The sequence below is a fragment of the Microcebus murinus genome, chromosome 5 (assembly GCF_040939455.1).
Source record: "Microcebus murinus isolate Inina chromosome 5, M.murinus_Inina_mat1.0, whole genome shotgun sequence".
Taxonomy (NCBI): Eukaryota; Metazoa; Chordata; class Mammalia; order Primates; family Cheirogaleidae; genus Microcebus; species Microcebus murinus.
This window is the reverse complement of record NC_134108.1, coordinates 627927-652257: the sequence shown is the minus strand read 5'-3', so window position 1 is coordinate 652257 and position 24331 is coordinate 627927. Positions and strand designations below refer to the sequence as shown.

At 47.2% G+C, this 24331-nt stretch overlaps 1 protein-coding gene across 1 annotated transcript in view; it reads right to left on the bottom strand.

Annotated features, from left to right (window-relative positions):
* Positions 1–16174, bottom strand: part of WDR27 (WD repeat domain 27) — a 168349-nt gene extending 152175 nt beyond the window's left edge. Inside the window, exons 1-9 of the mRNA XM_020287313.2 lie at positions 15163–16174; positions 13232–13427; positions 8502–8646; positions 7409–7533; positions 5679–5792; positions 4672–4723; positions 2018–2088; positions 1118–1238; positions 5–122 (exon numbers count right to left, since the gene is read on the bottom strand). Of these exons, the coding sequence (XP_020142902.2) occupies positions 5–122; positions 1118–1238; positions 2018–2088; positions 4672–4723; positions 5679–5792; positions 7409–7533; positions 8502–8646; positions 13232–13427; positions 15163–15197 (977 nt within the window). The 5' untranslated portion in view covers positions 15198–16174. The remainder of the gene's footprint in view (positions 1–4; positions 123–1117; positions 1239–2017; positions 2089–4671; positions 4724–5678; positions 5793–7408; positions 7534–8501; positions 8647–13231; positions 13428–15162) is intronic.
* Positions 16175–24331: the final 8157 nt, after the last annotated feature.

The window sequence follows — 24331 nt, the reverse complement described above, 5'->3', positions numbered from 1 at the left end:
TCACAATTCACACTCGGGGTCCAGGATAAGAGAAAGGTCGCAGGGTGCAAGCGTCAGCACAGGAAACGCGGCGTCAGCTCTTTCCTGCTCCGGGCCGTGTGTAGAGGGCAGAGGACTCTCATCTATGGAACCAAATTACCAACAATCTGAGAAGTGACATTAAATCTGTCAATGCAGTTCGAAGGCTCCTGGCTGGCATGCTGAGATGCAGTAAATACGTGTTGCTTAAACAAACCACAGGTCAAGGAAAGCCCCGGAAACACACCCTGTGTGACGGACGTGGTTTATCAGACGCGGAATCTCAGCACCAAACCCAACACAGTGTAGAGAGAGGAGACCATAGACTCAAAGCACCAACCCCACAGTTCCTGAAATGGGTCCAGGATTCGCCTTAGTAACAAGTATTTATAAAAGAAATAATGAAAAACAAGGCCTAAAGCATGAGGGAAAAATATGTATATTGAGTAAAGGTAATTTCAGACCTAATATAAAAAGAAACAGTTGAAAATCATACACAAAATAACAAAAACTAAAACTAATAATCACAACATAGGGATAAATTAGTGTGGCTGCAACGACACCCTGGCTAACACAAAAAATTCAATAAGGAGGAGAGTCAGTAACTGAATTAAACAATAAAACCAACAAGCTCCTTGTGTGTCAGTAACAGAGATAAACAGGCATCTGGCCAGGGCTGGAATGTAGATCTGTAGAAGCACCTCTGGGCGGCAGGAGAGACTAGGCAGGGCTGGCGGGAGCCCGCAGGGCCGTGGGGCAGGTGGGGTCTGTGCTGCGTGGTGCCCAGTGTGCTCAGTGTGGACGGCCCCCAGAAGGCGGGAGGGCCTGCGAATCCTGGATCCCAGTACAACCACGGAGGTAGCTGATGCGCAGGGGCAGGTCCTCTCCCCAAGTACTGAAGCCCTGACACATACCGAAGGCCTTCCTCGGTGCTAGTCTGCCTCCTCCCTCTTGCTTGTAGCCCTCCAGAGCCTTCCTAACTGTCTGAGGTCATGACCCTGGGCTCTTCTCAAATTTTCTCCTCCACCCTCTCCCTCCACTCTGCCCAGATGCCCACAGTGTCCAGTGTCCCATGAATGCTGAGGGTCAGGTGACATACCTGGCTGGTGACACAGCCCAGCCCTCACCCTCCTAGCGGAGAAGCTCGCTCTCCTCTTCCTCAGGTCCACGCAGGCCACACGGCGGTAGTGGTGTCTCTCAGCCAAACTGAAGACCCAAAGCTAGGGAAGTGAACACAGGCAGTCATGGCTTCTGGCTCACGATGAGACAGTGAAACCCAATGAGAAAGATGAGCTGAGATGAGGGATGGGTCACTCTCAGTCCTGTAGAGACTCTACTCACAGTTCTTTGCTGCTCTTTACCACCCATGCTTGGACCCTTCCCTTTTGCCGACACTCTCGGCCAGAGGAGAATTCTGGAGCCTGGGCAAGCAGAACGTAAGCCACACGCCTCCCACAGGCTCCCTGCCCCAGGGACCTCCCACAGCCCAGTCTTCCCAAAGCCATGAACACACCTGACATACCACTGGGTGACAAGACACAACTTTGTCAAAAAATAAGTGATCTTAATTTCCAAAAATATAACTTTTTCTAAGTACATCAATAGCAACTTTATCCAGGTTTTGTGAAGTAAACTCAAAATGCCCACCCAAAAAAAAGCCTTTAGAAAAAGACTAATTTAAGTATCTTTAAGTTTTTCGAAAACGTATAAAGCCAACACTAGTGCTGATGTGAGTGGCACTCAGCCCGGGCTGCCCGTGAGGATCACGCCCGGAGCTGTGGGGAGGAAGGTGGCAGCTCCTCTGCACACGGGGGCCCTGGACTGTGTTAAAAGCCCCACAGCCATGCTGACACACAAAAGGTAACAGCAGCAGCACTGAGGTGAGCTGCTTTCTTGAAGTCACAAGAAAATACAAAGTAATATGAAATCAAAGACCCTTTGTGCTCATGTTCACTTATACTAACGTTTGCAAACTGGAATTGAACGGTGGCTCCCTTACCTGGCCGTCAGCACAGCCGGTCACAAGTTGCCTACTCTCTGTGTCGATGAATAAACTGAGAAGAGGATATGCTGTCAAAAGGAACATGAGAATATTTATCTTGTAAGATGAGAGTTAGAATTTGTTTCATGGTATTTATTTTAGGGAACTTTGTACTTTTCCAAAATAATTTCTTTATCAAAAAGTAAAAACTGTAAGAGAATACAAATCTTGAAAACTACAAAGGGATGATGGAAGCCAGGAATGTAATGTCAAAAAGAAAACCCTAAAAAAAAAAAAAAAGAAAGAAAACCCTAGTGGCTGGCAGGGACTCCTGACATAACTTCCCACCTGACTCACAGAAAGCCTGGTGTGTTCACACCACACCCCAGCACTGTCACCTCCAGAAGCTCTACAACCTGGGACATGACACTGAGGACACTGTTCACACCACACCCTGCACCGTCACCTCCAGCAGCTCTACAACCTGGGACACGACACTGGGGACACTGTTCATACCACACCCTGCACCGTCACCTCCAGCAGCTCTACAACCTCGGACACGACACTGGGGACAGTGTTCATACCACACCCTGCACCGTCACCTCCAGCAGCTCTACAACCTGGGACAAGACATTGGGGACACTGTTCATACCACACCCTGCACCGTCACCTCCAGCAGCTCTACAACCTGGGACACGACACTGGAGACACTATTCACACCACACCCTGCACCGTCACCTCCAGCAGCTCTACAACCTGGGACACGACACTGGGGACACTGTTCACACCCCACCCCTGCACTGTCACCTCCAGCAGCTCTACAACCTGGAACACGACATTGGGGACACTGTTCATACCACACCCTGCACCGTCACCTCCAGAAGCTCTACAACCTGGGACACGACACTGGGGACACTGTTCATACCACACCCTGCACCATCACCTCCAGCAGCTCTACAACCGGGGACATGACACTGGGACACTGTTCACACCACACCCTGCACCGTCACCTCCAGCAGCTCTACAACCTGGGACACGACATTGGGGACACTGTTCATACCACACCCTGCACTGTCACCTCCAGCAGCTCTACAACCTGGGACAAGACATTGGGGACACTGTTCATACCACACCCTGCACCGTCACCTCCAGAAGCTCTACAACCTGGGACACGACATTGGGGACAGTGTTCACACCACACCCTGCACTGTCACCTCCAGCAGCTCTACAACCTGGGACACGACATTGGGGACACTGTTCACACCACACCCTGCACCGTCACCTCCAGCAGCTCTACAACCTGGGACACGACACTGGGGACACTGTTCATACCACACCCTGCACCGTCACCTCCAGAAGCTCTACAACCTGGGACACGACACTGGGGACACTGTTCACACCCCACCCTGCACCGTCACCTCCAGCAGCTCTACAACCTGGGACATGACACTGGGGACACTGTTCACACCACACCCTGCACCATCACCTCCAGCAGCTCTACAACCTGGGACATGACACTGGGGACAGTGTTCACACCCCACCCCTGCACTATCACCTCCAGCAGCTCTACAACTGGGGACACGACACTGGGGACACTGTTCACACCACACCCTGCACCGTCACCTCCAGCAGCTCTACAACGTGGGACACGACACTGGAGACAGGTTCGCACCACACCCTGCACCGTCACCTCCAGCAACTCTACAACCTGGGACACGACACTGGGAACAAGTTCACACCACACCCTGCACCGTCACCTCCAGCAGCTCTACAGCCTGGGACACGACACTGGGAACAAGTTCACACCACACCCTGCACCGTCACCTCCAGCAGCTCTACAACCTGGGACATGACAATAGCAATATAGTGACTCCTGAGCCAGCCAGAAATAATAATATTATGGACTTAGTGATGAAAACAACAACTAAATGGATGTCTTGTTTTCTAAATATTTGTTGCCTAGAATGTCATTTCATTTAAAACTTTCTCTAAACTGTCAAGAATTTGGAAAGATAAATGGATATCAAAAAATAATCTTTTAAATAAACCAAAGATCAAGTGTACAGTTGTTCTTGATAGTCAAATAATAATCCCACATAATTTGTTTCAGAAAAATATTTTCAACATCCTTCCAAGAAAGTGCTTTATCCCTGAGATAAAGCAATATATTCAAGTTGCTAAAATACCAGTCCACACAGAGATAAATTAACTCAGAAAGAATGTTAAGTCTTTGAGAAAATATAATAATCACTTTACCAGGTCACTGAGGTGTCTGTGTAATCTTTGAGGGACATTTTCATGTTCCTCATCTTAAGAAAGAACTATCTTATTCTAATTTCCTCTTGTCCTAGGAAATGAGAATGTGCACACAAGAGGAGCAAAATAAATGCCAGGAAACCTGTCCCATGATTGTGAGGGAGACAGATAGGAGTGGCAGGCAAGATATGCTCAGGGGTGTCACTAGTGGCAACCCCTCTGCTCCAAGGCCAGCACCAAAGAAATCTCCTAACACTGCTTAACGTATCGTATGATCCTGCATCTGTGTTCATGGACACCGCTGAGAGGGACCGTCTGCGCTAGATGCACCTGCGCTGCACAGCTCCACCTCAGGGAACAGCAACTGCACACCAGCGGCATGTGGTTATGCGAATGCGAACAGTGTTTAAATTTACCTGTTAACACGGATGACGTGTATATTAACGATCCTGTACAACAGTCCCAGACCTTTGGACAAACATAAGATTCTTCAGAAGAGTTTTATAAAAATGTTGCCAGTATTGCAAAAGCTCAAGCTTTTGTTAGTTCAAAATAACAATTTCTACCTAATATATATTAATCAATGTAAATGATTATCTAAAACAGAAAATAATACAATAAACATATATGATGAAATTGTAGAACACAATAGAAGATGTCATAATCATTTAGAATAAAACTAACACTTCCAAAATAACCACCTATGGATTTAAAAAAATTGGAAAACACAAAAATAAGACAAGTTAGAAACACTTCCTAGGCATGTATTCAACACTTCCAAGCTAGAAGTGTAAATTAAATGGAGGTGGTCCACACCCTGACCCTCAGGGGTGCACTCACGTGGCAGATCCACACCCTGACCCTCATGGGTGCACTCACGTGGCAGATCCACACCCTGACCCTAAGGGGTGCACTCACGTGGCAGATCCACACCCTGACCCTCATGGGTGCACTTATGTGACAGGTCCACACCCTAAGGCACAGGTGCACACTCAGGTGTCAGATGGATGGGAACTGAACTTGCATTTTAATTTATTTTCTTTTAAAGCTGAATTTAGTTCTGATTGAATCACTAATGGTAAAGACTGGTTCTTCTGCTCTGGGTCCCTGGGAAATACTGTGGATATAAGTTAATGCTGTTGTTCTCCTAGGCCCTTGGATTCAGGTTTGGGAAAGTGGGAGGCCAAAGGCTTGTCCTACAAGATCCAAGCCCAGCTCTTCGGCCCAGTGACCCCAGCCAAAACATCACTGCTTCATTTTTATATCAAAATCAGGACAATAGTCATCTTATAGAATTGTGGCAGAAATAGAACCACTTATGTGGCAGTGACCATAGACCAAAAGCCACTGCATCAATGTGCCCACAGATATTTTTCCAAAGCACCTGTTACATCTAAAAACAGTCTAACGTCCATCCCCTTACCTTAAAGCTTCTGTCCTCAGACACTGAGATGATGGTATTTGCTTGCCAGGGACAGAATTCCACCGCAGTCACTGGACCCAGGTGGCCCTCCAGCTCGGCCAGTACAGATGAATTCTGAGACAATTTGGGAAGGAAGGCAGTCATTGAACTTCCTGGTAATTCTTATCATCAGCAAGTTATATGTATATCACAGAAAATAATTTTATATTATTCCTGCTTCCAAATTTGGAACTAGCTATATATAAACCTAGACTTTAAAATAAAGATGCCTGGGCTAAAAGGGGAACCTATGCAATCACAGGCCACTTTGCCAGCAATTGTAAAAGCCGACCCTAAGCAAGTTAGGAAGCAGGTACCTCCTCAGGACTTCCTGTCTTCCTCCTGCCCACATCTTGCACGCTGTCCTGAGGCTGTTTCTGCTGCCAGGACTCAGCAGAACGGGTGCTTCAACCTTCATTCTCCACCTTTCTCTTCCCTTCTGTCCCTTCCCTTTCCCTGTCAATCACAATGGATCTGCCCTGTGTTCGTCTCCTTCAGCATCTACTCTTTGTCACAGTTACCAAAGTAAAACAAGCTTTGCTCTCTCTTTGCAAAGTAAAACAATCGTTTGCTCTCTCTGGGGCACCGTTCCTCACTCCACACACTCCATATCTCCCTAATTCATTTTGATTTTACTTTTCCCAACATAACAGTGTTAAATTCTTTTCATTTTAATGGTTAGTTTAGTTATATATGGTGAGGTAGCCTAATGCTAATCCATTTAACCACCACAAGGTGTTTACAATAAAACGTTTCAAATATTTACGGCTCAAATACCAACTTATCCAGGAGACTTCCGCAGACTATTCAGCAGAGATGACTAAAGCCTCTCCACCTCCCTCCGAGGCACACCCCCTCCTCTGTGGCTTAACTTACGATGTGAACGTTTTTATTTGTGAGCCTTAATTTCTACAATTAGGCCAAAAATCGTTTCAACACAAAAAAGTATCCCCAAAATTCCTACCATACACTAGACCCATAATAATTAATTAATATTTTATACAAAGCACTTTTCCCAACCTAAATGTTTAGAGGGGCTACAGCAAGGAAAGCTATAGCAGGCAAACAGCTCTGCTAACTGAAGCCAAGACATCTTGCCAGGCTTTCGATAATCCCCAAACAAGTCTCAAGAATCAAGCAGAGCAGGAATCCAGAGGGAACAAAAAGGTCCCCCAAATCCCCAGTAACCCCACTTCCTCCTTCCAGCACTTGGTGTTGCCATAGGCGAAGTGCACCAGCTCCAGTCAAACAGGAGATTTAAAACATGTTTATTAAACTAATCCCGATTAAGAAATACACAAGAAAAGTCTAGTTATTGATGTCAAACAAATTTTGATAAAAGAGATAAACAGAAGTGCCATGCTATGAGGGTTTTGAAGAGATCACTACGGTAGGAGAATACCCGAGAAGTGAATGTTTTACTGAACGTGTTTGTGGTCATCCCTGATACTCAGATTGCACATAAAGTTTTTATGATTTATATAAAAAACAGCACCTGATTCTAGTGGCTTTCCAATTGCAAGATAAAGATATGTTTTCCTTTGTTGTCCCTAACATATTTATAAAAATATGCTACACTTAAAATATTGTCTATAAATAAGGGCAGAAAAGTTAAAAGGAGGGCAGAAAAAAGGCGTGCAGGGTCCCGTGGCTCTTGGCTCCAGCAACTGCGCATGTGAACTCGGCCTTACCTCGACACCCAGCAGGAGTATTTTGTTTCCAGCACACACGGCAACGGCGCGGTCGTCTGGGCTCCACCTTAAACACAGCACCTTTCCCAACAGTGTGCCCACGACAGTCCCTCGAGGGATCAGCCCTAGAATGAGTGTCACCACAGGTGTCGGTTCGTCACCTTCTGCCAGCATCACATCCACATTCTGTGTCTCCCTCGTGTCCACCCCAGGTCCAGGCTGAGCCACATGGTTGCTCTGGCCAACATCGGGGAACCAGGAGGGAGGGGTGCCCATCTGAGCCTCGGCCTGGGGGCTGCTGTGCCCTCCAGGACCCCAGCCAGCCCAGTCCCAGGCGAAAAGTGTGTGGAACAAAGCTGTCCCCAGGACCCCCGCTACAAGTGGAGCCACCCAAGCAGCTCCCAGCCAGCGAGCAATAGCAAGCGCTCCTCATGTGGCCTGCGATGGGCAGCATGGACAAGTCCACAGCCAGGTGTCCACAGCCTGGACCCGTGGACAAGACACGCACCCTCCACACATGCCCCACCCCAACACACAACACCCCCTTCCCCGTCCAACCCCTCCTCATGTTCATCCAAAGTCACTCCCAGAGATCTCCTTACATAAAATGCTTCCCACCCTGTTCTCTCTGCCAACACCTTATTTGCTTTGTCCACTGCAAGTCCCACAATTTACAACCATTCACCTTCCAGCTCACATGGTTTTTCTATCAGTCTCAAGCTCTAAGTTGTAAATTCCACAGGGGCTGGGGCTGTGTGTCTCCAGCCTGAAATATGTGCTCAAGGAAGACTTGTCACGTAAGGAAAGAATATTTCAACTTGCCTACATGTTTTAGGGTTTACACAAAATTCCATTTTAAAAATAAGAAATTACATAAGATTAAAACTAATGAGCCCATAATATCAGTTTACCACAAACAAAGGTCAGCATGTATGGGGGCTTGGGTTGCTTCCACACGAAATACCCAGGTAGAATGCCTGCTTTGGGTTGAGGAAGCAAAAAATCATTCCAAGGCCCCGGTGTGACCTAGTAGACTTGAGGATGAGTTGTTCCCTTGTGCATTTTTAAAAATATGTTTTAAGTTTCCATTTACCTTGAAGCACTCTCTCCCTGCATTCTTCCAGGTCCCACACGACAACGTAATCCTGTGACGCAGAGCACAGTACAAGCGGAGGATCCACCGCATTTCCGAAAGCTATGGCGGTAATGGACTGATGGTGTCCTTGTAGGATTAGAAACTGAGAAAATTAACAAAAAACAAAAATATCACATATTATAGATAATATTTTAAAAATAAAAGAGCACAACAAAACCTCAAACCTAAGAAATTGAATAGATTGAATTTTTCAAATATATTTATCCTGTATATTCATTTTGAATTTATTCATTAAAATTCCTGCTTGTGTACTGCTACATATTCTCTCAAGTGAACATTTCACTCCTACTCACTGTCAAACACGGATAAAATGATGCAGGTTCCCTCATTCTACCATTTTGTTATTTCTTAATTAAACAGATGTGCATCATGTCTCCAATACATGCAGAAGAGGTCACAGCTGAGGTGAAACTTGAAGAATAAGCAACACAATAAGGCAGGAGTTAACAAGAGGATGAGATGGTTCAGTATACACAAACTGATAAATGTGATGAATGACACATCAGCAGAAGCAAGGACAAAAACCATATGATCATTTCTATAGTTGCTACAAAAGCATTCAGTAAAATTCAACATGCCTTCATGATAAAAACTCTCAATAAATTGGGTATAAAAGGGACATCCCTCAACACTGTAAAGGCCATATATGAGAAGCCCACATATAACATTGAATGGGGAGAAAATGAAACCCTTTCCACTAAGATTTGGACTAAGACAAGAATGTCCACTGTCACCACTGTTATGCAACATAGTACTAGAAGACCTAACCAGAGCAATTAGGCAAGAGGAAGAAATAAAGGGCATCCAAATTAGAAAGGAAAAAGCCAAATTATCCTTGTTTGTGGATGGCATAACCCTATATAGGGAGAAACCTGAAGTCCTAACCCAAAGGACTCTTAGAACTGATAAACAAATTCAGTGAAGTTACAAGATACAAAGTCAATATAAAAAAATGAGTAGCATTTATATATGCTAACAGCAATCCATCTAAAAAAGAAAAGGAAATCAAGAAAGCAATCCCATTTACAAGGGCTAAAAAAAAATATTCCTAAAGATAAAATCTTTAGGAATAAATTTAACCAAAAAGTAAAAGATCTACAGAGAAAACTATAAAACACTGATAAAAGAAATGGAAGACACAAAAAAATGAAAATGTATCCCATGCTCATGGATTAGAAGAATGAATATTGTTAAAATGTCTATACTACCCAAAGTGATCTACAGAGTCAATGGAGTTCCTTTCAAAATGCTAATGACATTCTTCACAAAGATAGAAAAAATAATCTTAAAATTCATAGGTAACTAAAAAAGACCTCAGCTAAAGAAATCCTGAGCAAAAAGAACAAACCTGGGGGCATCACACTACCTCATTTCAAATAATATTACAAAGCTATAGTAACCAAAACAGCATGGTACTCACATAAAACAGAAACATAGACTAATGGAATAGAATAGAGAACCCAGAAATAAAGCCCTGCTCTTATAGCCAACTCATTTTTGATAAAGGCACCAAGAACATGCACCAGGGAAAGTGCAATCTCTTTAATAAATGGTTCTGGGAAAACTGGATTCCATATGCAGAAGAATTAAACTAGACCCTCATCTTTAACAATGCATAAAAAATTCACTCAAAATGGATTAAAGACTTAAATGTAAGACCTGAAAGTATACAACTACTAAAAGAAAACTGGGGAAACACTAAAGGACATTGATCTGGGCAAGGGTTTTTTGGGCAAGACCTCAAAAGCACAGGCAACAAAACCAAAATAGACAAATGGGATTATATCACATTAAAAACACTTCTGTACAGCAAAGAAAACAATCAGAAAAGTGAAAAGACAACCCACAGAATGGGAGAAAATATTCGCAAACTATCCATCTGACAGGGGATTAATAACCAGACTATATGAGTAACTCAACTCAATAGCAGAAAAATGAATTTAAAAATGGGCAAAAGATGAAATAGACATTTCTGAAAAGATGACATACAAATGGCCAATAGGTATATGAAAACTGTTCAATATCACTAATTATCAGAGAAATGCAAATTAAAACCACAATAAGATATGATCTCACCCTATTAGGATGGCTATTATTATTTATTAATAAAAAGACTGAAAAAATATAATGAATGCTGGCAAGGATGTGGAGAAAGGGGATCCTCACACACTGTTGGGGGAGTGTCAATCCGCACAGCCACTGCAGAGAACAATGTGGAGGTTCCTCAGAAAACTGCAAATAGAACCACCACATGATCCAGCCATCCCACTGCTGGGCATACATCCAAAAGAAAGGAAATCCGTGTATCAAAGTGGTATCTGCAAGCCCGTGTTGACTATAGCCCTATTCACAATAGCCAAGATATGGAATCAACCCAAGTGTCCAACAACAGAAGAATAGAGGAAGAAAACGTGGTATATACACAGTGGAAGGTTGTTCAGCCATACAGAAGAATAAAATCCTGTCATTTGCAGCAACGTGGGTGGAACTGGAGGTCACTATGTTAAAAAACTAATAACACAGGCACAGAAAAACAAACACGACAGGGTCTTACGGTACATGGAAGATAAAGAAGTGGCTCTCGTTGAAGTGGAGAGTAGGATGATGGTTACAGGGTTGGGCGGGGAGGCGGGACTGGGCGGGGAGGCGGGAGGATGCAGAGAAGTTGGTTTGGGGGTACAAAAATGCAATCATATAGAGGGAATAAATTCTGGTATTTGATAGTACAGTAGGTAAACTATAGCTAGTAATAATTTATTCTATATTTCAAAATAGCTAGAAGAGAAGAATTGTATTGTTCCCAACTCTAAGAAAAAGTAAATGTTTAAGGTGACGGATATCACAATTACTCTGATTTGATCATTACACATTATATATGTATCAAATATCACACATACCCCCAAATATGTGCAACTATTATGTCAATTTAAACATTTTTAAAAGAGTAACTAGTATATGATTTCATTTACATAAAACTAGAAAATGCAAACTAATCTAAATTGACAAAAAGCTTATATTTATAACATACACAGAATTCCTTCAAATCAATAGGAAAAATACAGATAACCCAATAGAAAAAAGGCAAGAAACTTGAACACATACCTCACAAAGAGAACATCTAAATGGCTACTAAATGGGCAAAAAGGTGTTAAACCTCATTAATCATCATGGAATTGCAAATTATAATCAGGTACCACGACACCCGCCAGAAGGGCTAAAATTAAAAGCAGCAAGTGTAGGTGAGGATGTGGATCAGCTGGAACCCTTATACATCATTTGAAGAAATATGCATTGGTACAAGCACTTTGGAACTCTGCTTGGCAGTATCTACTAAAGACAGCCGTCCCCCAGTGTGTGCAGAGGCCAGGTTTCACGAACCCTTGCGTATCATAAGATCTGTGCACATCAACTCCCACAGTTGGTCCTGTGCAACCTGCTGACAGAAAGTCAGCACTCTTTATATATGGGTTTCTTATCTGAAAAATACTGTATGTTTGATCCACATTTGCTTGAAAAAAAAAATCCACGTATAAGTGTACCTGTGCAGTTCAGATGCCTGTCATTCAACCGTGAACTGTAATACACATCCCCTATAAGTCAGCAGTTGCACATGTGTGCACCAAAAGACACATAAAAGGGCCAGGCGCAGTGGCTCATGCTGGTAATCCTAGCACTCTGGGAGGCCGAGGCAGGAGGATCCCTCAAGGTCAGGAATTCGAAACCAGTCTGAGCAAGAGCGAGACCCTGTCTCTAATAAAAATAGAAAGAAATTAATTGGCCAACTAAAAATATATAGAAAAAATTAGCCGGGCATGGTGGCACATGCCTGTAGTCCCAGCTACGTGGGAGGCTGAGGCAGTAGGATCGCTTGAGCCCAGTAGTTTGAGGTTGCTGTGAGCTGGGCTGACACCACGGCACTCTAGCCAGGGAAACAGAGTGAGACTCTGTCTCAAAAAAAAAAAAAAAGAGACACATAAAAGAATGTTTGTGGCAACTAAAAAACTGAAATAAATCAATTATCTACCAACAGAAGAACAGACAGATTGTGGCCTATCTGTACCATGTGACTCCATGCAGCTCAGTGTAGGACGTCATTCCACATGGCAGGACAGAGTACAACCCATCTGTTCTACGAAATACCATGCAGCAGTGAAAATGAACAACATGGGTGACTCTCACAAATGCAATGGCCAATCAAAGAAACTAGCACAAAAGAATGCACAATGTATCATCCCATTTACATAAGGTTCAAGCAAAAGTAAGCAAAACCAGCCTCTGGTATCAGAAGTTGCCTTGGTGAGAGAGAACGGGCACTAACTGATGGAGAGGAAGCACCGAGTCACAGTCATTACAACGTGCACTTAATATGAAGAACACTTTTTTCTGAGTATTTCGTACTTAGGTGAGAAACGTCAAGCTGGAGATCTGAATGTAGGAGTCTTGATTGTAAGATGAACCTTTTCTTACTCATGTTTAATTGATGAAATATATTTTTTTAAAAAAATTAAGGAACTCCAGGCCATTTGTTTTCTAAAAATAAACACTTAATATGTTTTTGTTTTATCCACATTTTTCTCACATAGTTGGTAGCTGAGTGCACAGAGAGCAATACCCAAACAGCATCCAGGACATGGGGAACGACACTGGACACAGAACTTGTTAAATACCTGATCAGAAGGGTTCTGGGTGCTCCGTATGCAGAGTCCGTTTCCGTGCAGAGGGAAAGCGCAGTACCGCATGCTGCAGGCGAGCTGAACGTGAGAGGCAGACTCCTTGGATTCCACCACGAACTTTTCTGTGACTATATCACTTACACGACCATCGTTAGTTGAGAAACTCTCTTGGGGTTTTTCCATCTTCAATCTGCGAACACAAAGTACATGTAAGATGACTACAGGTATATCATCTATTCACAGTCACTAACATGATCACTCGCCCACACACACACTCCTCGCATCATACCTCATGACACCTACCTATTCACCTCCTCCACCCTCAGTAAAAGGGAAGAGGAGAAATCCTGGATGTTGCACATCCATGACTGCCCCGTCCCTCCCATGGGCTTTCCAAGTAAACAGATCTTGATTCAAACCCCACGATGCCCGTCAACAGCCTTTTCTTAGACTCACTGGTCTGCTTCCACAACTGTCCCATAAGAACAATCCCCTTGCAAAGGTAAGAATCACAGGACAATCGCCGAGGCACTGGTATGGCGTCAGTACTGAGTACAGTGTTCAAAAGCTGGTCACTGAAACCAACTGCGATTGTCAGTGACTGAGACACAGGTGATTTTCTAAATTGACCACGGCAAATTAGTCAGTGGAAACTGCAATATAAATCCAGATCTCCTACAACCAACCTGGGATTTATTCAACCATTTCACAACATTCTATATTATTAGAGTTAAGTTACCACAGGTTATGTAATCAGTGACTCACTGGCTATGTCTCCTAAAGCATAAGTTAATGAAACATGGATAAAAATAAGTATTTCAGATCTTTCTCCCACTCTACACTTAATAACTTCATAAAGGTACTCACTTCAGATATGCATGGCAGTAGGCCTGGGGTCGTCCCGGAGTCCCCTCCACCCCCCACCCCACTGCAGGCAACAGATGCACCGAAGGCCCAGCCGTGGGCTCTGGCAGAGCCATGGGCTGGGACCCACCATCCAGCCGCCATGAGGCCATGGATTCCAAGGCCCACCGCGTGGTCACCAGGCTGGCTCTGAGGAGGCCCCGCACACTGACCTCTGTCTCCTTCCACCTCAGCAGGGTCTTCCTCCTCTGCTGCTGCCCCACCACCATGACATTCTCCTGCCCCTGACAATGCAGCAGAGCCTCTCTTGCCTCAGGATGTGTCCCGTCCATACCGTCCATTCCTCCTCAAGCTCTTACCATTCCCCAGGGCTCAGCAGAGGCCCCTGAGACCCCTTCCTAGCCGCCCTCTCCACGCCCCTCGGCACTTCCCACCCTTCAGAGGCGGTGAGCCGTGGAGCCCCAGTCAGACTGCCTGGCGGGATGCTCTGTCTGGAGGACACTGGCTCAGACAGGGTTGCAGAAAGAGAAGGGGCACTGTGGGCTTCCAATTCACCCAGTGGACATTCTCCTTTATGCCTCTCAGGCACCTAACTGAGCGGTCTGATGTTCAGAGCGTGAGTAATCACCGAGTTCTGCCTCTGTGCTGTGATGGGGTAGCTGTAACCATTCCCTGCGTGCAGGTGTGGAGGTCATGATTTAGTAAGACAAATGAAATGGACTCCTTCAGATTATCTATCAAAAAATAATTCAGAAGAAGTCAGTAAGCATTTTCAATAAGAGATTTGATTAGAAACCCTTACTTTTATAAAGCATTGTTGGCATTTATAAAGCCAAGTTACCAGGCAAGTGGGGTAATATAATTGATAAGGTTCTCCAAATACAGTTAGAGACCTTGTATATTCAATGATCTCCCATAGAACAAATGTTCTCTGTTATAATAAATAAGAGGTGATTTTTAAAAGCTCAAAAAGTCTCAATATTTGAAGAAAAGCAAAATAAAAGCATATGTTAAATATTTTAAAGCACACATCTCCAATTCACAATTTGAGTTTTACTTACTTATTTTGCATTTGCCGAGATACGGTGAGTGTCATATGAAAAACAGCTCAATGTCTCAAAACAACTGTGACTTGCTCTGTAGACTTTATGACTTTAGAGCAGCAGGTGCCAGGCAGGTGTGTCCTGAAGGGATGAAACGAAGCTGATCACACCCACCCACTGCTTCCCAGAAGCACAAAACTTCTTAACAGATGGAAGAAATAATATATCAAAAGTATAGTTTTAAAAATTTTAATAATGCACTCATCAACTTGTGATTAAATTTTGTCTTTTTTTCGATATACCCTTGTATTGCACAAGAATATAGAATTTAGCAGCATGCTTTGCAAATAACAGCATTTCCATGCCAATTTGTGGTTTAAAAATCCCTTTCATGGACACTAACATGTAGGTTTGTGTGTCTCACTATTTAGACTATATCACTCTTACAATAAACCTTTAAATGTCAGATCACTTCCCCCCCCATTTTACAGGTGAAAAACAAAACCAAACCAAAGAGGTTAGTAAGTGATAACGCTAGTCAGTGGAAGCACCCGGGTTCCATTTATAAATGCTAAAGTAAGGGTTTCTGGTCAAAACCGGGTCAGAGTTCGCAGTTCCTGACTCCCCGTCTGCCAGCAGCTGGGGCGGCACAGGCAGAACCGGCTCCTGCACACCCGTCAGCATCCGGAGAAGCAGCCACGACCAGGACCCCAGACCACTCTGTTATTTCAGTTGCCCGGTGCAGACTCGCACGGCCCCTGCACATTTCCTTCTTAACTTTTATCACAACTGGTAATTACAGACAGCACTATCTACACACGTGAGACCACGCACACACACACAAATAGACAGACACAGGTGTGTATTAATAATTTATACCTGATTAACGTCTAGCTCTGGGAAAGCCAAAGCTGTGTGTGTTTCTCACTCCTCTTCCCTGGCACCTAATCCCCAACAGGCATTCAGCACTAGCTGACTACGCGAATGGAAAATACTCCCCAAAGGCAGATGACAAACATGCACAGGAAGCCCTGGAGATAGATCCTCCTGCAAAATCCAAATACGCAGGGAAGAGGTAAGCCTCCGTGGACATTGCTTTGCAACCCAGTGCCAGTTGATATCCACACCAGACACCCAGGGATTGTTCCCAAACAAGCGCCCAGGGGCAGCTCTTCTTTTCCCCACAGAAAGCAAACCTGTACACTGAACTCACAGCCACACTGAGACCTTGTGACACCTGCTCCGGAATCTGCGTGTCCTAACAGGGCCCTGCACTGAACACGGGGCCATCCCTCCACATGAGAGAAGCCAACAGGGGCCACCAGGTGAGACCACAAAAAGACCTTAGAAAATAATGTCAAATCTGCTTGGTCATATGAGTTGTAAGACCCAAATTTGCTGGATAACCACTAACTCTGAAAAACTTTAAAGCAAATGATATTAAGCTCATATCTGTTAATAAAGCACCCACAGAATGTTCTGAACCATGCTCATTAAAATACCTTCCTAAATAATATTTTCCCAATAATAACCTATTTGCCAAACGTACACCTGGCAATAGTTAGCTGTTTGAGACCATTGTGTAAAAAGCCCCACAATAGTGAGACTCCCCAGGTGGTGTCTCCACACTGACTGCCTTTTCCTTTGCTAACTTCAATCTGTGTCCTCTCACTCCAAGAAGCTGTAACCGTGAGCATAGTGATACTTGCGAGCCCTTTTAGTCCTTGCAGCAAGTCATCCAGACAGAATTCCAGACACCTGATTTAAGGATACTTCACTGTGCACTAAAATAAAATCTGACGTCCCACCACCACCCGGTGACTGAATGGACTCCCTCCTGGCCAAGGTATACCCTAAAACTAACTTGCTGGCCATGAGCAGGGGGCAGGGTCAGTCATGCCTCATCATGCCTTCTTCCCTTCTTGGAAATGTCCTTTTGTAACTCATTGACAGGCCGAAAGGTATACAAGACATACCTGCAGGTCCTCAATTTACACAACAAATATGTCTGGTGGCTTGTCTCTGATTAACAGACTCCCTTATCTTAAATCATTGCAAGCCTTTAGACAAAGCTTCATGTCTTTAACACATTACAAGCCAAAGAGTCTTTAAATCCACCTATAACCTGTAAGCCTCCCTTTGAAATGGCCCACCTTTTGGGGCCAAACCAATGTATGCCTTCCACGTATTGATTTATGACTTTACCTGTAACCCCTGTCTCCCTGAAATGTATAAAACCAAACTGTAACCCAACCCCAGCGAGTCCACTTGCTCAAGCCTTTTGGATGTGGCTCTGGGACATGGTCCTCAAATTTAGCTCAGAATAATTCTCTTTAAAATTATTTTACAGAGTTTGGCTTCTTTTCCATTGCCATGACAAAAAGTATTCTCCCTACTACTAATTTTGACAAAGAAAAATAGACTGTATTTTGGCACTGTACATGGTAAATATATCCTGGCTCATCTGTTATGTTACTTAGAGAGTTATTAATTTGGGAAGAGAAGTTTGCAGTGTTTAAAATTTGTTTCCAGGGAATTTTAAAAATATTCATGTTACACTTTCACAATTAAGCATTTATAATGCTAGGCACTGATTTGATATATGGGTCTTACTCACATCAATCCTATGAGACAGTAGCATTTTTTAGGCTTGATTTTTTTAACTGACATAACTGTACATATTAAATGACATAATAACTGTACATATTAAGGGATACATAGTGACATACCCCTACATAATGACATTGCAACACGATGTGCCATGATCAGATCAGGGTGATAGGCACCCCCGTCATCTCAAACATTTACCATTTCTTTGTGTTGGGAACATGCAGCATCCTCTCTTCTAGCTACCAGAGGGCACATATTGGCAGCCCGGCTCAGTCTGCGTCTGTGGCACTTTTCCACACTCACTGACTTTCACGCGGTCGGCATTCAAGAGAGTGCTAACTAGGGAATCTCCCGTGACGCGTGAACACCATGTTGAGGCTGGGAAAGAGACTGCACTTTCTTTGAATAGAAGTAATCTGGTTTTGTCTGTCTGAGCTTTTATTTTTGATTTGTTTTTTTTTTTTTAATTTCTCTAGGAAATATAATAGTTTCTGCTGCCTCTGACTCTGAATGAAAATACAATTTAAAACTAACTGCCTCTAATGTAAGTATTTAAAGATGCGATTTAAAAGAAGCACTTCATTTCCAGTCAATCCACCCTGTAGGCAGCACTGGGTGTGATTCCAACCTAATCATGGTCTGTCAAGACTGGGGTCTCAGCACCAGGCGCCAAGGCTGACCCTCGGCCTGTGCAGACGCATGCGTCAGCGCCTGTGCACTGTCTCCCCACGGGATTTTAAACTCCACGGGGGCAGGACTTTGCCTCCATAATTCAATGTTTTCTTTTCCATGCCTAGAACAGTGTCTGGCACATGACTGAGAGCAAGCATTTGTTCCATGGAGGAGGGTTATGAAGAAAATAAAAGAAGGAAGTAGGGCAGAGAGGAGTGAGGCCGGAGCAGGGCCTGCCTTAGCTGAGACCACAGTGAGAAAGTCAGGTGGCCACGATATTCACACCAGGAGGAGGTCTGAGGTCAGACGTGCCCAGGCAAGAAGAGGGCAAAGGGCAAGGTGCAGGGACGGCATGGTGGGGCTGCAGGGCCGTGGGGATGGGGAGCATGCAGGACAGGTGGGGCAGGACAGGTGATATTCCTGCTGCCAGGAGAGCCTGAGATCAGGGCTGCCCCAGTGTAGACACAGACAGTGGGCTAGTGAGTTAGGACGGATAAGAATTAGAGGAATCAAAAATGACTCCATTTTTCAGCCTGAACAAGGAGAAATACTATTTACCGAGATGGGGAAGAACAGGTGGGGGTAGGGGGCATAAATTCTGTTTTTAAACATGTGAAATCAAATGCTGAAACTTCAATTGTGGATTTCTCTAGGCTTTCAACCAAAATTTCTCTCAAACAACTCTGAAAATAACAGACATCTCTTCTCCAATCCACAGAGTGCAAATTTTAGAGGGTCGCACTCAGGAAGCAGGTCACACTGTTTCTCTCATTTCTACATTATTGCAGAGCACCTTGGTGTTGCCCTTTTGCACTGATTACATAAAAGGAGCTAAACAGGGTGCTTTAGAGTCTAAATATCCACAGTACCGTGGCAGGCAGAGTAATACCCCCAAAGATGTCCGTGGGGACATTGGTGACATGGCCAAGGGACTACAGAACAGAGATTTCCCTGGGTTGTCCTTGTGAGCTCAGGGCAGCTACCTTCCTTACACGTCCCAGAAGAGAGAGGAGACTCCGTCGGAATGATAAGGCCACATTGTCAGACTCCACCGGCCACCGTCACTGGCTCTGAACACAGAACAAGGAGCCTGGGCCAGGAACTTGGCAGGCTCTAGGCACCAGATAAGGCAAGAAGGGGACTCCCTGCAGAGCCTCCAGGGGAGCCAGCCCCACCCACACCTTGATTCTAGCCCAGTGACACCCATTTTGGACTTCTGATTTCCAGAACTGTAATACAACAGATTCATGTTGTTTTAAGCCACCAGATTTGCAGTAGTTTGTGCAGCAGTGTTAACAAACTAATACAAGTGCCTACAAAATGAAAACTTATAGGAATGAAGTCACAATACCCTGTGCCCATCTACACAGAGATCCGTGTCTTATAGGGACAGAACCCTAAAGTAAGACAAGAACAAGCAACTGGCAGCAAGACAGAGGTGCAGAGTCCACGGCGGCCCAGGGGTGAGGTGGTGCCAGAAGGTCTTGGGAAGAACAAGACAGTCCAGCTTATGAGGAAGAAGTTAAGGTGTGGCTATTCCTGGGGTAAGAGACCAAACACATCCATGCATGCACATGCACAAACACGTGTGTACATTCGCACACATGAATATTTCATGCAGACATGCACATACATACCCATGCACACACGTATTTGCACACATAAACACATGCACGTGCACACATATAAAGAGGTGTCCCATCCGAATGGGACTAGCAGTGGACAGTGCGGGGTTGAAGTGGAAAGTCCTAGGTCCGAGGAGAAAGACAATCTCTGAAGACCTAGAGACCTGTCTCATGGCCTCAAGGATACCACACCTTCATGTGTCTTAAAAACAAAAGCAGAAACAAACAAACAAACAAAGAAAAAAGATCCTGACATCCAACATCTGCTATCACTGGAATTATTTCCAGAATAAAGACAAAATATGGATGTGCTTTAATTTTCTGATACAGGTGTAATAGATAAAGAATGTCACACCCAGGGGCTTGCTAGAGTCAAGTGTTCACAGACACAGTGACTTCAGAATCAGGGAGGGAAGGAAAGGTGTGTTTGCTGGGACACACAGGTCACCTGCAGGAGGAAGCCCTGAGCCTTCATCGCTCTCAGCTGTGACACCTACCCTGCCTGCTTCATGGCAACGTGGCACAGACAGGTGTGTGTGTGTCTGTGCCAGGAGAAGGATTGTCAGGGAACACACACACACCCAGCCTGTGAGCTAGAGGTTGCTAGTCCACCCCCAACCCAACCCCTTTACGCAGAGGTCTGATGGTTCCTAAAATCTGGTTCTTGTGCAAAATCTGTTTTTATATGTTAAAACATTTGCTTTTCTTTCTACCACCATCACAGTTCCTCACCAAGCCCTTTCTGCTTCCTCTCTGGAGCCACGAGGAGCGCAGCGTAGACACATCTGCAGCCTCTCTGGAGTTCTGGTCAGGAAGGCACACCCCTCACAGGACACGCAGGCTTGGTCCTGTCACAGCCCGCGCATGGCCCCCCACTCTCCTGCCCCGTGGCAGGCAGAGGGCTCCAGGGAAGAGGGGCCACAGCAGAAGGTACCTGGTCACCGGGTGGGGGTGACCAGGAAGACTGGGTTGGACTTTTGCCTAAGCAAGAAGGAGACTCTTCACTTCCAACGGCCTGTGACTGACTCAGAACCTTGATGTAGGAGGCTCCAGCGACACCACAGACGCTGCCCAGTGGCTGAGTGGTGGGTGTGGAAACAGTTCAGGAGGCTGAAAGCTCAGGACTCACGTTAGGCAGTGAGAAAGCATTAGGTTAAACTCTATCTTGTGACAGCCTGGAAAACCAACCAGACACTTACTGATTGTGCGACCCTACGGGAAATGATTGGAAAAGTTCGTAACCAACACAATGGGCTCAGAGAACTGCCCAGCGCGCAAGCAGAAATGGATGGGAATAGAAAGTGTCGTGCATGAGCCTGAGGGCTGCGGGGCTGGGAAACCCGAGTGCCCCGAGATGCCGAGAGAGGGTCAGAGGGCAGCAACGATCAGGCCAAGGATGGTTACCTTCCCACTCAAGCCCGGAGTTCCACATATGCTCAGGGTATACAGCACCCAGAAGAGCAAAGGCACAAAAAGAACAGAGTCGGGCTGGAAAGGGAGACATAGGAAGGACAATGGTGGCGTCACTGGCACACACGGCTGACGAGATACACACAGACCAGAGGCCGCCACACTCTTATGGGAAGGATGAGGCCATTTAAATATCAAGCAAGGAATAAAGACCCACTGACGGCTCAAGACTGGTCATCTCTGGGTCCCCATCCTCATGGCTCCAGGAAGGGACTGCGGCAGCCCCCTAGGATGGCATCCTCACTGGCCACTTCAGATGAGGCCATGGCGGGAAAAGGCCTAACCCTAACCCAGGGCTTCAGGGAATTCCTCCCAGGTAGCAGAGTCAGGGTCCCAATGGGAAAGTCCTTCCATCTCCACCCCAGCAGAATTTCAAAACTGCTGTGACTGTGTCTGCTAGGTGTCTCCCGTTCCTGAGAAGGAGATTCTGTCACTATAACCCTGGTCGCACGGAACCATTGTATTTTCGTCGGGGGAGCAAAGAGTCTGTTTATTTCACAGGCCTCTGGACCACCAGGATCCCCAACTGCAACCCTGGGGGAGCTCCACGTCGCGCTGGGCACCCCGGCCAGGTGTGTCCCTTGGGAGAAGTGAGTGTGTTGTCCATGTGGCACCAAGAGCAAAACAGGTGTCTGGTCACCAGAAGAGAGACTATGGCAGCTGCTTCTCATTTTTCACTAACCCACTTCCCTTTCCGTCTGGACTACAGTTCTTACCTTCCCGTGCAATTAGGTGCAACCGTGTGGCTGAGTTCTGCCCAGGGCAGCAGCAACAGGTGAGTAGTGAGAACAAAAGCTTTCCAAAAGGACATTAGAGGAAAGAAACTTTAACAAAATAACCCCCGAATCTAAATATAGCTCCATTGTGACGCTTCCTTAAGGAGCATTTCACAAATTGCCCAGTTCTTGAAAGAAACAAACCGCGGCCGGGACCCTCACACGCAGCCCTCCTGCCTGACTCCAGGCACAGCGGGCCAGACTCTCCCCTGCGGACAGGACCCGGCTGGGGGCGTGGTACAGGGACCCAGAGTCTCTCCTGCATGGGGGGGACGGGGACCCGGAGTCTCTCCTGTATGGGGGGGACGGGGACCCGGAGTCTCTCCTGTATGGGGGGGACGGGGACCCGGAGTCTCTCCTGCATGGGGGGGACGGGGACCCGGAGTCTCTCCTGCATGGGGGGGACGGGGACCCGGAGTCTCTCCTGCATGGGGGGGACGGGGACCCGGAGTCTCTCCTGCATGGGGGGGACGGGGACCCGGAGTCTCTCCTGCATGGGGGGGACGGGGACCCGGAGTCTCTCATGTGTTGGGGGACGGGGACCCGGAGTCTCTCGTGTGTTGGGGGACGGGGACCCGGAGTCTCTCATGTGTTGGGGGACGGGGACCCGGAGTCTCTCATGTGTTGGGGGACGGGGACCCGGAGTCTCTCGTGTGTGGGGGGACGGGGACCCGGAGTCTGTCGTGTGTGGGGGGACGGGGACCCGGAGTCTCTCGTGTGTGGGGGGACGGGGACCCGGAGTCTCTCGTGTGTGGGGGGACGGGGACCCGGAGTCTCTCGTGTGTTGGGGGACGGGGACCCGGAGTCTCTCGTGTGTTGGGGGACGGGGACCCGGAGTCTCTCGTGTGTGGGGGGACGGGGACCCGGAGTCTCTCGTGTGTGGGGGGACGGGGACCCGGAGTCTCTCGTGTGTGGGGGGACGGGGACCCGGAGTCTCTCGTGTGGGGAGACGGGGACCCGGAGTCTGTCGTGTGTGGGGGGACGGGGACCCGGAGTCTGTCGTGTGTGGGGGGACGGGGACCCGGAGTCTCTCGTGTGTGGGGGGACGGGGACCCGGAGTCTCTCGTGTGTGGGGGGACGGGGACCCGGAGTCTCTCGTGTGTGGGGGGACGGGGACCCGGAGTCTCTCGTGTGTGGGGGGACGGGGACCCGGAGTCTCTCGTGTGTGGGGGGACGGGGACCCGGAGTCTCTCGTGTGTGGGGGGACGGGGACCCGGAGTCTCTCGTGTGGGGAGACGGGGACCCGGAGTCTGTCGTGTGTGGGGGGACGGGGACCCGGAGTCTGTCGTGTGTGGGGGGACGGGGACCCGGAGTCTCTCGTGTGTGGGGGGACGGGGACCCGGAGTCTGTCGTGTGTGGGGGGACGGGGACCCGGAGTCTCTCGTGTGTGAGGGGACGGGGACCCGGAGTCTGTCGTGTGTGGGGGGACGGGGACCCGGAGTCTGTCGTGTGTGGGGGGACGGGGACCCGGAGTCTCTCGTGTGTGAGGGGACGGGGACCCGGAGTCTCTCGTGTGTGGGGGGACGGGGACCCGGAGTCTCTCGTGTGTGGGGGGACGGGGACCCGGAGTCTCTCGTGTGTGGGGGGACGGGGACCCGGAGTCTCTCGTGTGTGGGGGGACGGGGACCCGGAGTCTCTCGTGTGTGGGGGGACGGGGACCCGGAGTCTGTCGTGTGTGGGGGGACGGGGACCCGGAGTCTCTCGTGTGTGGGGGGACGGGGACCCGGAGTCTCTCGTGTGTGGGGAGACGGGGACCCGGAGTCTGTCGTGTGTGGGGGGACGGGGACCCGGAGTCTCTCGTGTGTGGGGGGACGGGGACCCGGAGTCTCTCGTGTGTGGGGGGACGGGGACCCGGAGTCTCTCGTGTGTGGGGGGACGGGGACCCGGAGTCTCTCGTGTGTGGGGGGACGGGGACCCGGAGTCCCTCGTGTGTTGGGGGGACGGGGACCCAGAGTCTCTCGTGTGTGGGGGGACGGGGACCCGGAGTCTGTCGTGTGTGGGGGGACGGGGACCCGGAGTCTCTCGTGTGTGGGG